The 13,535-nt window shown below is 36.8% G+C and overlaps 1 protein-coding gene across 8 annotated transcripts in view; it reads right to left on the reverse strand.

The window, feature by feature from the left end:
• ZDHHC20 (zinc finger DHHC-type palmitoyltransferase 20) overlaps positions 1–13,535 on the reverse strand; it is a 73,798-nt gene that overhangs the window by 44,207 nt on the left and 16,056 nt on the right. For all 8 annotated transcript variants that reach the window (XR_005989406.1, XR_005989405.1, XM_041766253.1 and 5 more), the window contains exon 2: positions 3,415–3,441. Coding sequence is in view for 6 of the 8 variants with exons in the window: in XM_041766253.1 (XP_041622187.1) it covers positions 3,415–3,441 (27 nt within the window). In the remaining 2 variants the exon portion in view is untranslated. The remainder of the gene's footprint in view (positions 1–3,414; positions 3,442–13,535) is intronic.

Genomic DNA, 13,535 nt, shown 5'->3' on the forward strand with positions numbered 1-13,535 from the left:
TCAGCACAAAGCACCTCAAATTCTAGTTCCTTGGGACACCCGGGTGACTCAGTGGTTGAGCATCTGCCTTTGGCTCAGATAGTGATCCCCGGGTCCCTGGATCAAGTCCCCCATTGGGCTCTCCATGGGGAGTCTGCTTCTCCCTCTGCCTAGGTCTCTGCTTCTTTCTGTGTCTTTCATGAATAAATAAATCTTTTTTTAAAAAAATTCTAGTTCCTAAAATCTCTTTCAAAGTAAACTCTCATTATTTTCACTGCCGGTATAACAGCTCATCAACTGTTGCTTAACTCATTTGGATCACTGCAAAAGCCAACCAGTCTCCTTGCCTCCAGTCCATCTCAATGGGCAGTGTAGAATGTGCCGTTCATAGTTTCTACTCCACCCTGGCTGTGGTATTCTTGGGAAATAACTCCAAGTGCATGACTCATGACTTATGAATGCATTATGAAAGGCTGGGACTTCCTCATACCCATATTTGACCGCAACTACTCAAATCACTACTTCCACCTACTAAAAGCCTATTAGAAAGTATATATTGTGTACCTTATTTCTAACCCTCACTATAGTCCTGTAAGGCATTCTTTCCGTTTACTAATGTGAAAACTGAGTTGCAAAGAATTTAATATCTTGCCCAATGTTACTTGGTAAATGATAAAGCCAGGATTCAAACCCATATCTGCTTGATAAAAATCCAAGGTTATTTTCATTGTCATACCTAAAAGTATATTTTCCTCCACTTTACCCATCATCTTAGTAGTCACATCCTGTTATCAGAGCCAATATCTGATGCCAAGACAAAATCTTTGCCATAACTTCCTTCTATCTTCAAATTTGCTTTCTTTTATGTCCACTCAAACTGATCATCATCCTCATTGAAAATTCTGGCTTGTCAAAATCTGCATTCTCTACTATCTCTGTTCCCTCCAGGCTGAACTCTATGGTCTACTCAATGGATCCAATATCTTTCCTTCATTTGATTTTCTTTTGGAAAAGTATACTGGAATTCAGTCTCCTACTATTATACGATACTGAGGCCGTTTGCCAAGTTTGCAATATATTCCTCACCTAGCTCACTTCGCTTATTTATATTTTTGCCTGGCCCCCATATTCAATCAAGTTTGTCAATCCTCATCTAATATCCCCTTGTATAGCTTTGGTAACTTTAAGGTCGCCATTTATCACCACCTTGAGGTATTTTAAAATTTCTTAATCATTTAGTTACTTACAACTAAGGTCAACATATAAACAATATACTCCCAAAATATTTTTAAAGACATCTAAAATATTTATTAAACTATTGCTGTTCTCCACAAGTACAAAAACAAATGGTTTCTGCTTTAAAAAATCTTAACCCTCAGTTAAAACAAACAAACTGATAAATCTTTTAGCATCATGCCTGGAATATAATAAGTACTTAACAAATGGAAAATATCAAATTGTAATGTAAAAAATAACAGGAAATACTGCCTTTACATAAATTTGAAATAATGTGATTATTAATAAGAAAACTTCTGCTCACATATATATGCTAAATCATTGTTTAGAAGTAATAGATAAAGGGAGTGCCTGGATAGCATAGTCAGTTGAGAGCCAATTCTTGATTTCGGCTTGGGTTATTACCTCAGGGGATCAATCCCTACATCAGGCTCTGTGCTCAGTGCAGTCTGCTTGAGATTCTCTCCCTCTCCCACTCATGCTAAGTAAACACATCTTTAAAAAAAATAAAAAGTAAAAGCTTAGTTAACTAAGCAAATTAAAAAAACCCCAAAATCTGAATCTATAAAATAAAAAAAAAAACCAAATCTGAATCTATAAATCAAAAAGTCTGACTCAAAAAATCATCTGTAGGGATCCCTGGGTGGCGCAGCGGTTTGGCGCCTGCCTTTGGCCCAGGGCGTGATCCTGGAGACCCGGGATCGAATCCCACATCGGGCTCCCGGTGCATGGAGTCTGCTTCTCCCTCTGCCTGTGTCTCTGCCTCTCTCTCTCTCTCTCTGTGACTATCATGAATAAAAATAAAAAATAAATAAATAAATAAATAAATAAATAAAAAAAATCATCTGTAGGGCAGCCCGTGTGGCTCAGCGGTTTAGCGCCGCCTTCAGTCCAGGGCCTGATCATGGAGACCCAGGATGGAGTCCCTTGTCGGGCTCCCTGCATGGAGCTTGCTTCTCCCTCTGGCTGTGTCTCTGCCACTCTCTCTCTCAAACAAATAAATAAATAAAATATTTAAAAAAATCATCTGTAACTGAATTTTAAAAAACAAACACATAAGCAAACAAACTCATTTAAAGATTCTTTGAAAGACATGGGGAAAATAGCTCCAAGAAATAATGAGACAAGTTAGATGCTCTTTTTTAAGTACTTCAGAAATTCTCTGCTTTCTGTACCTGTGCTTTCACATATAGTTTTGATTTAAAGGAAGAAAATCAAGCCAACCAAGACTGAGTCTATATTTATTCCTCAACTGTGGCTAGAACTGAAAAATTAGATTCAAAGACAACTTGAGATTTACGTGCTTAGTGCCTAATTATTTCCAATAGGAATAAATATTTATTAATAATTTCTAAGTGTTGAACTGTTTTAGAAATCCTCTGGATTTTCATATCTCAAATCAAATTTTGTTTTTGAAATTTGATAGACTTAATATTTTAACTTGGTGAAACTGTGAGCAATGAACTTTTCCCTCCAGGCATTATCGCATTGACTATTATAAAAAGTAGAATTCCCTTTCAAAATGAACTAGTAATACATTTTACAAATTTATAGTCTGATTATTTTGTTAAAAATCTCTGAGTAGTAAAGTACTATTTTTCACAAATATATAAACAAGAGGACCATCAATAAAATTTAGGCATCATGAAACAAAATCCACTCCTCAAACCTAGCTAGAACTGGTATTAAAAATATTTGAATCAGGGCAGCCAGGGTGGCTCAGTGGTTTAGTGCCACCTTCCACCCAGGGCATGATCCTGGGATCAAGTCCCACGTCCGGCTCCCTGCATGGAGACTGCTCTTCTCCTTCTGCCTGTGTCTCGGCCTCTCTCTCTCTCTCTTTCTCTGTGTCTCTAATAAATAAATAAAATCTTAAAAAAAATAAAATCTTTGAATCACTACTACCAAGTGTTCTGAAGAATATACAAGGGATAAATATGTACATAAATATATCAAAGAAGTTTGGGTACTAGGTGTCTTACAAAATAACAACTATTTCAACTTATATAAATTACACAAATGAAAATATATTGAAATAGGAATAAACACAATATTGTATCTCCTTTTAATTAAACTTTAAAAAAATATATTTTATTTCTGCAAACAAAAACACATATAGTCATCACAAAATAAAAGTATGTGGGTCACAATAAGGATACCATAAGTATTCTACTTAAATTGAGACTTAGAGTGTCTTACCGTTTTCTCCATTTCCAGAGAGAGTAACTAGAATAGAAGAAAAAATAGTGAATAAATAATATACTTTAAAACATTTTGTTTATACATTTAAGATTGACTACTCATCTTAATACCATTTTCCAAAAATGAAATTTAGTTATAAAATGTAAATACTAATGCAAATTCAGGATTGTATGTACACTTAAAAAATCCGAAAAACACTAAAATGCTAAACATCAAATTTTTATCAACACTGTAATCACATTACAATTTTTTTGGCCTTTGTTAATTTTAAGTCTATCAATATGGTTATATAGTTAGGTTTCCTTTAGCTCTTTCCTTAATGCCACCTACAAAATGAATAGGACTCTCCTCTGATACTCATACTTATGTATTCAGTCTGTGAGGTACATTAAAATTTTATAAAAGCTATACCCCAGACAATTTGTGTTTTTCTATAGAAAAAAAGCACAGAAACTTATCCCTGTAACTTTCAGTGTTTTTATTCCTACCCTAAGATGCTGGGAATTGCTATTTATTTCTTCTCTCCAGATAGTCCAATGGCTTCTAGGTCCTGTTAATTCTACTACCTACACCTCTTCAAATCTGTCACCTACTCTCAATTTGTCCCATTGCCTTATTTCAGGCTCTCCTGAAACATAATAGCTTAAAAAGACTTTCAACTATCAGCTTAACACATCTCACCACCAGCAAATCTGATGGCTGAATACTCTAACACTTCCCAGTCACTTGCAGAATAAAGCCCAGTATCTTCAGGATAACAGCTATAGTCCCTCTGTCATCTACAATCTGTCTACCCATCCAGTCTATCATTTGCACATACCTGTGGTCAATTATCCTGAATAAATGGCAGTTTCCTAAATGCATCAAGCAGTCTCACAGGTGCTCTGCTACCCCTCCCTCTTCATCCTCCAAGGCCCAGTTTAAATACCACCACCTCTATAAAGCCTTCCTGAGTCCCTCCTTTATAGGCAGAGCTGATACTCCTTTATATTGCCACTGCTCACTCTTCCATCTCTACCATGCCACCTCATTTTTTTTTTTTCTAATTACGTGATAATATGTCTATCTCACCCTACTGGACTGCTCAAGTGTGGAATTGTGTCTTAGGATAATAAAAACTCTAAAAGTTATTATTACCTCTATTTTACAGATAAGTTAGCTAAGGCTCACAATAATTAAACGACTTGCCTAAGGTCACAGAACTACACTAGATGTAGTGTAGACAGATATCCGAGCTCAAGTCTACTTGAACTTGTATTCTTTCCTATAGTGTCTCTCATCTTATTCATTATTTTAGTTCCAAAGCCTGCCATACAGCAGCAATGCTTAAGAAATGTTTGCTAATTCAGTAACTATTTTTTTAAAAAGATTTTATTTATTCATTCATGAGAGACACACAGAGAGAGGCAGAGATGTAGGAAGAGGGAGAAGCAGGCTCCTCACGGGGAGCCCAATGTGGGACTCGATCCCAGGACCACGGATCACGACCTAAGCCAAAGGCAGACACTCAACCACTGAGCCACCCAGGTGCACCTCCATAATCATTTCTGACTAAAATCTGTTGATAAAAAAGAGGAGTACCCAGACACTTCCTTAATAAAACATATCTACTTCAATCCTCAAACCAGGATAATTTAAAGAGAAACAATACAGGAGTAGTCCCACTAAAGTTTAGAAATAAAATAAGCAAGTTCGTGGTTTTTTTTTTTTTTGGAAAGCATTGTTTTAGAAAGACACAGGGCTTCTTCTCAACCCATCTCAGGTCAGTCTGGTAGAACACTGGGGTAGTTAGATCCTGGGCTGGTCCCCTCTGGCCTCACAAACCATTTCCCATTTATGCTAATCTACACTAAAAATATAATTTTCAATACTGCCATGCTGTGAAATGATTGGGAAGCCCTATATAAGGCACACAATTCCGAGAAATCAGTTAGTGGTATAAAAATGGAAAAGAGGGGGATCCCTGGGTGGCGCAGCGGTTTAGCGCCTGCCTTTGGCCCAGGGCGCGATCCTGGAGACCCGGGATCGAATCCCACATCGGGCTCCCGATGCATGGAGCCTGCTTCTCCCTCTGCCTGTGTCTCTGCCTCTCTCTCTCTCTGTGACTATCATAAATAAATAAAAATTAAAAAAATAAAAAATAAATAAAAATGGAAAAGAAGCAAATGTATCACTATTTGCAGATTATAAGACTATATGCCTTCATAGTCAAAGAAAACCAACCGAAAAACCATTATAAACAACAGGTGGTAATAGTCTACAGAAATCAATAGCTTTTCAATAAACATGGAATCACCATGTAGAAATTATAACCAAAGAAAAGTTTTATTTATAAAGCCACCTAAAAATATGAAATTCCTAGGAACAGACATAACAAATGAGCAAGATCTACACAAGTGCTCCCCACAAGGCTTCCATGGGGAGGCGTGCATTATCACTGCACAGGAGGAATGGAAGTCTACCTACTGCCCAGGCCTTCACCTTCTCTGACACCACTTTTTTCCTACTCTGAAGTAGGAAAGGGGGCAGGAAATTACAAGAGGGATGCCTTGTTACAGCCAGGCAAGGGGGAAATCTAAGCTTATACTCAGCCTCTGCTGGAAAAATGGGAGCAGAGGGCAGTTTTTCCATTGTATTTGGCTGAAGTAGGGCAGTTACTATCTAGTTTTGTCTTGCTAGGTTGCCCTTTTCCTGTTTGGCTAAAGAAAACCAGCTTTTCTTGAGGCTTTTGTCTGTGTTCATTGGTATCTCCAGGTTGCCAGCTTCTCTAGCATGCAGGATAGGATATACGGGGCAAAAAGAAAACCAGGGAATTCACCACCATATCATTTCTCAGGTACCAATATCCCCCCACCCCCCGCCCCCGCCCAGCTGATCTTTCTCCAGGTTTCAGAATCGTCTTATGTTTGCTTTATGCATAACATCCAGGAGTTTTAGTTGTACTTAGCAGGAAAAATAGGAAGACTATGCATTCACTTGTCCTGGAACTAGAAGTTCTAATTAACAAATTGTGACTTTTTTTACTGCTGACTAGTATTCTACTGTATGGAGATACCATAATTTCTTATACATTTACCAACTGATGAGATATTTGCTTTCAGTTTTTGGCTACTTGGATACTCCTGTACACCCTTTGAATGGACATATATTTTCATCATTGGGGTAAATATCTAGATATAAGATTGATGGATCTATGTTTAACTTTATCAGAAACAGTCAAACTGTTTTCAAAAGTAGTTGTATTGTTTTACATTCCCCACCAAAAATGTATGTTTTCACGAACACTTGGAACTGTCAATCTTTAAATTTTTAGCTATTCTAAAAAACATATAGTGATATCTCATTGTAATTTTGTGTCTCCTTAATGACTAATGATGTTGAATACTGTTTCACATGCTTATTGGCCAGCCCTACACCTCTTCTTTGTGAAGTTGTGTCCAAACCACTGGTAACTTTTTAATTGTTATCTCCCTTATTATTGAATTGTGGACTCTTTATATACTTTAACAAATTCTGCAAATATTTCCTTCTGGTCTATAGACTAGATATTGTTTTTTCATTTATTTAACAGTGAGTTTTGAAGAGCAGAAAAATTTAATTTTGATGAAGTCAAATTTATCAATTTTTTCTTTTATGGTTCATGCTTTGTGTCCTATTTAGGATATCTTTACCAACTAAAGGACACAAAGATTTGCTCATATGCTTCCTTGTAGAAGTTTCAGAGGTTTTATGTTTAGGTCTGTAAACTCTTTTAAAAGCTGATTTTTAAAAATATGGTATAAAGTAAGGGTTGCAATGAATTTTACTGCAGATAAACGGCCAACAGTTCCAATATTGTTAGCTGAAACCATCCTTTCTCTACTGAATTGCCTTGGAACTTTTGACAAAAATTATTAAAAACTAAGTTAATTTAAAAAAAAAAAAAAAAGGGACGCCTGGGTGGCTCAGAGGTTGAGCACCTGCCTTCGGCCCTGGTCGTGATCCTGGGGGTCCCGGGATCAAGTCCCACATTGGGCTCCCTGCATGGAGCCTGCTTCTCTCTCTGCTTGTGTCTCTGCCTCTCTCTCTCTGTCCCTCTCCCGCCCCCCCAATCTCTCATGAATAAATAAGATCTTTAAAGATTTTTTTTTAAATTTATGTATTCATGAGAGAGACAGAAAGAGACAGAGATACAGGCAGAGGGAGAAACAGGCTCCATGCTGGGAGTCCGACATGGGACTCGATCCCAGGACCCCAAGATCACGCCTGAGGTGAAGGCAGGTGCCAAACCGCTGAGCCACCCAGGGAGCCCCAATAAATAAAATCTTTAAAAAAATTAAAATTAAAACTAAGTTAATATGTGTAAGGGTTTATTTCTGAACTCTGTTCTGTCTTATTAATGTATGTCCATTCTTACCCCAATACAACATGACTTGATTACATGTCACTCTTAGTAATCCTGAAATCAGATAGTGTGAGTCCTCCAACCGGTTCTTTTTCAAAAGTGTTTTGGCTATTTTAGTTACTTTGCGTTTCCATATATTTTAAGTTCATCTTACTGATTTCTTTTTAAAAAATGCCTGCCGGGATTTTGTTTGGCATTGTGTTGACTCCATAGATCACATTGGAAAGAATTCACATCTTTATAATAATCAGTCTTCCATTCCATGCAGAGTGTATCTTTTCATTTTAGATTTTATCTCATCAATACACAAAACCTTGTTTTTTTGTTTTTTTTTTTTTAAAAAACCTTGTATTTTGTTAGATTTATCCCTAAGTATTTAGGGATATTAGTATTAGGGTATTTAATTATAGCGCTTTTTAAAAGTTTCAGTTTCTAATTCTTGTTAGAAATATAGCTGGGTTTTCTTTACTGATCTTGTATCATAGCCTGTGAACTTGCTAATAAATTCACTTGTTAATTTTTAGTTATGTTTTCGTATATTCTTCAGGATTTTCGACATAAATGATTTGTCTGTTAATCAACAGTTTTCCCCCTTTACTATCTATATGCATACATATATCTTTTTTTTTAAAGGTAAAACACCTCATGAGTTCATACTAATAATTCAAATTAAAGTTTGCAAAGCTTTTATCAATTATCTTTCAATTGTATCTTTTTTTTTTTTTAAACCATTGTGAATCCTGGTTCTCAAGGACAGTGTGGGACGCCTGGGTGGCTCAGTGGTTGAGCGGGCTGCCTTTGGCTTGGGGTGTGATCCCAGGGTCCTGGGATGGAGTCCCACACTGGGTTGCCCAGGGGGAGCCTGCTTCTCCCTCTGCCTCTGTCAGTCTCACATGAATAAATAAAATCTTAAAAAAAAAAAAAGTATCACATTCATTTTTTTTGTTTTTACTGCTTCATTATTGGTGTATACAAATGCAACAGATTTTATTCATTTTCTTTATCTCATATTGCCCACCCAACCTCAATGAGACCAATATGATTACTGAAAATATGATTATTTAAATAATTTTTTCACATTGCTGTCCCTTTTCTAATAGCTGCACTACATCTACTTTGTTAGATCATATATGCAGGGGTCCCAGGATCGAGTCCCACATCGGGCTCAGAACTCTTTGAGTGGAGCCTGCTTCTCCCTCTGCCTGTGTCTCTGCCTCTCTCTCTGTCATGAATAAATAAATAACATCTTAAAAAAAAAAAAAAACAGGCCAGATGTCTTTTTTTTCTTTTTCTTTTTCAGATGTCTTGTGAAATGTACTGCATTCTGGATTTTTCTGTTTCCTTTTCATTCCTTGACTTCATCCTCTGACCCCTACCAAACTTCAAGTCTAAAAGTTTAAATGTAATTTGAGAGTGGGAGGGAGAGAATGAACAAGAATACTCAGATACGAAGTATTTTGGGCACTGCTCAGCAAATCAGGAGGTACATTATTTAGGTATGTCACTATTAGCAATGCTATATTTGGGTCAATTGTCAAGGTAGTGACCACCAGGTCTCTCTTTTGTAAAGATACATTTTTCACTTTAACAATCATGAAGTTTTTTTGAGGTAAAATATTAGCAATATGTGAATATCTTCTTCCCCAAAAACTTTTCACCAAAGGGTTTTTAGCATCCACTGATAATCTTTGCCTGAATCAATTTGAAAACCACCTTGAAAAACCCTCTATTTATTTCTAACTTTTAAGCTGGCATTCTTCTGTGAAGAGCTTTCAACTGGGGATGAACTAGAGCTTCCTAAAAAGGCAGCCCAGAAGCTTAATTATTTCCCTTTAATTATCTATTTTCAGGATAGGATGTTAGTGTAACATTCAACTCCACTGTTAGCAAATAAATTTAAATTTTCTCTTTCTGAATATCAATAAGGAAACATAGATTTTTATTTATTTAATGTGCCATTATTAACTACATTCATTCTTTCTTATGTTCCAATTGTCTCATCTTTGGCCAAAGCTCTTCCAACTGACTCCTGTAGTCTCGTGAATCATCCCCATTAGTTTTTGAGTACTTCCTTGCTGTCCAGCACAAGATGTCCCAGATTCTTTATATTTTTTCCTGCCTCCTCACCTGAAATTAATCATTTCTCCAAGAGGCACTGTTTTTTTTTTTTTTTCTTCTTCAAAGTAGGCTCTACCTTCAATATGGGGCCTGAACTCATGACCCAAGATCAAGAGTCACATGTTCTATGGGCTGAGCCGGCCATGTGCCCTGCATCTGGTTTCTTTTAATGATTTTTAGAAACCAATCCTTGAATACCAGGTGCTCATAGCTATTAGAGTTTCCCTGCTTTTAAGGCCCTTTGGGAAGACATTGTATAGTAATTTAAGTTTTCTTTGCAGTTTTAAAATTGTGTTTTGTTTTGGCTTTAAACTACATCCCATTAAGGAGTATGATATTCAAAAGGCAGTCAAAATGATTCTTTCCTCTGTGTATAGTACCAACTTCACATAAAATTAAGTTCATTTGTTTCCATGATTCCAAATCTTACAGTTTGCTTTTCCTCTTCTTCAATTTTATTTTTTTTAATATATAAAAAATATAAATGGTTTAAAAGTCAAAACTATATAAAAAGGTATACAGAAAGGCCTGGACTTTCTTTCTTACCCTCTCATCCCAGGTAATCATTTTTATTAGTTTGTTTTATCCTATTTCTTTTTGCAAAGCAAACAAGTAAAAATGTATTTCTAATTTCTTCCTTCATATACCTATTCCACACCTTGCTTTTCTCACTTAATGTACCCTAGAAATCACTGTATATCAGTACACAGAGAAATCATTGTGTTTTAAAGCACTGCACAGTATTCCATTGTGTGAGTGTTCCGGTTATATAATCAGGCCTCTATTGATAGGCATTTGGGTCCTCTCCAATCTCTACTGTTACAAACAATGTGGCAATGAATAACCTTATGCATGTGTTGCTTATTTGTGGAAGTTTGTCCTCAGTGTAGATTCCTAATAGTGAAATTACTGGATCAAAAGTTAATATGCCTTTTTTTTCCCAAATCCCTGTTATAGAGGTTGTACCATTTTATACTTCTACCAGCAATGCATCAGACTGCCTGTTTCTCCACTGTATTTCCAAACATTTTGTATCACAAGGTAATTTTACTTTGCATTTTCTTATACATAAGAATAAGCACCTTTTCAAGTGTTTTACGAGCCATTTCCTTTTCTTTTTTTCCTGTGAACTGTTTATGTTATTTATCCATTTTTTTCTATTGGGCTTTCCTCACTCCCTGGTTATAAGATCATCCACCCATGTTTCCTTCTAGCACTTGATTGCTTTTATTTTTTACATTCAAGTGTGATCCATTTCGAAATGGCAGGTTCCAGAGTAGGAAAAAGTATCAGATAAGCCTGAAAAATTTTGTATTGCCATAAAAGAAGGAAGGAATAAATGATGTGGCCACATCAAAAGGATACAGAAACCAAGCTGAAGGGGCTCCTACTGGACAAGTCTGGGACAATCTGAGCAATAAAATGACAAATTATAATCCATAAAAAAAGAATCCATGACAGTGCGCAGATGTAAATGAATGACTCAATGAGGAGGGAAAGCTCTTCCTTACAGCAGAATTCTAATTATTAAATGTAGAAGTCATAGAATTAGAAAATCATCATTTGACAACCAGCACAATAACAACTGTTCCAAGCAAAAACACTCAGTAGATGCTAAAAAGAGTAAGTGAAAGTAATCAGAGACAGATTTACAGAGTCTCAAGGTATTTCCCACAAAGACACTTGTCTCAGGTTGGATTCTCTGGAATCAGATGCTGAGACAGAGTTTGGGTACAAGCTATATACTTAGGAGAAACTAACTGCAGTGCGGGCTTATCAAAACTTTGGCCAACTAGCACAGAGCTCTAAAGCAGTCAGGCCCCTTCTCACTCAGACACTAGTATAGGCTGGCACAGGAAGGGTGTGACCTTGGGTGAAGTTAGTCATGCTGAAAGACCTGACAGTTAGAAGCTGTCTGCTGACCACACTTGCCACAACTGAGGAGCAAGTCCTTCCTCGAAGGATCTGTGGTGTATCCAGGTCTACCAAATACTCATTAATTACAAAGAAAAATCAGACCTTTACAGAATGGAGAAACTTGGCAGATACCACCTCAAGTGGTGACTAAAGTTAACAGTCCTAGAAATGCTACAATGACGGAGATTACTTTTGTGGTATTCTTGCTAAATGTACATTTTGAATCTAGTCACCAGGAAATATCAGACAAATCTAATTTGAGGGGTACTCTACAAAAGGAGCCTGTACTCTTCAAAATTGTTACGGTAACAAAGGAGATGGCAATATTGAAGAACTTTTCTAGATTAAAGGACACTACAGAGGAATGATACCTGCAGTGTGTGATCCTTGGCTGAACCGTGGAGCAGAAGGGACTAGTGGGGCACCTGGTGAGATTTGAGTAAAGCTTACAGATTATGATTTTTTTAAAAGACTTCATTTATTTATTCATGAGAGACATAGAGAGAGAGGCAGAGACATAGGCAGAGGGAGAAGCAAGCTCCCTTAAGGGGAGCCCGATGTGAAATCGATCCCAGGACCCCAGGATCACAACCTGAGCCAAAGGCAGATGGCTCAACTGCTGAGCCACCCAGGTGCCCAGGTTTACGGATTAAAGTAGTATTTCATCAATGCTAATATCCTGATTTTGATAACTGTACTCTAATTATATAAGAAAATTTGTTATAGAGTGAATGTTTTTGTTCTTCTCCAATGTTCATATGTTAAATCTAATGCCCAAGTTGATGGTATTTGAGGATGGGGCCTTTGGGAGGTGACTAGATCATAAATGTGAAGCCTTCATGATTGGAATTAGTGCCCCTTTAAAAGACCTCAGAGAGATCCCTTGTCCCTTCTGCCATGTGATGATACAGTGAGAGGATGGCCATCTAAGAACCAGGAAGTGGGCCCTCACCAGGCAAAAAATCTGCGGGCATCCTGATGTTGGACTTCGCAGCTTCCAGGACCATGAGAAATAAATTTCTGTTGTTTATAAGCCACCTGGTCTGTGGTATTCTGTTATAGAAGCTGCTATAGAACAGACAGATATAGGATCCCTGGGTGGGGCTCAGCAGTTTAGCGCCTGCCTTTGGTCCAGGACAAGATCCTGGAGTCCCGGGATCGAGTCCCACATCAGGTTCCCTGCATGGAGCCTGCTTCTCCCTCTGCCTGTGTCTCTGCCTCTCTCTCTTTCTCTCTCTCTCTCATGAATAAATAAAATCTTAAAAAAAAAAAAAGAACAGACATTTTTGTTCTTAGGAAATATCACTAGGTATTTATTGGTAGAGGGACATTATATCTTCTATTTAGTCTCAAACTGTTTCAGAGACAGAATGAATGATAAAGAATGTATAGTAAATAAAAATATTTAGGGAATCAGGATGAAGGATATATGAAAATTCTTCATACTGTTTTTTACAAGTCTAAAATGATTTTAAAATTAAAAGTTTAAAATATAAGAAAAGAAAAAATAAGATTTTATCAATTTGTACCTTATTTTTAGAATATCGTGTGAGGTATGGACCTGATTTTATCCCTCATCAAATACCTATCTAGTTGTCCCATCTGTTCCTCTATGATTTGAGATGCTACTTTTATCATGTTCTAAATTTTTATAATTATTATTTCTGGACATTCCGTTCTGTTCCATTGGCCAATATAT

The sequence above is a fragment of the Vulpes lagopus genome, chromosome 8 (genome assembly GCF_018345385.1).
Source record: "Vulpes lagopus strain Blue_001 chromosome 8, ASM1834538v1, whole genome shotgun sequence".
NCBI lineage: Eukaryota > Metazoa > Chordata > Mammalia > Carnivora > Canidae > Vulpes > Vulpes lagopus.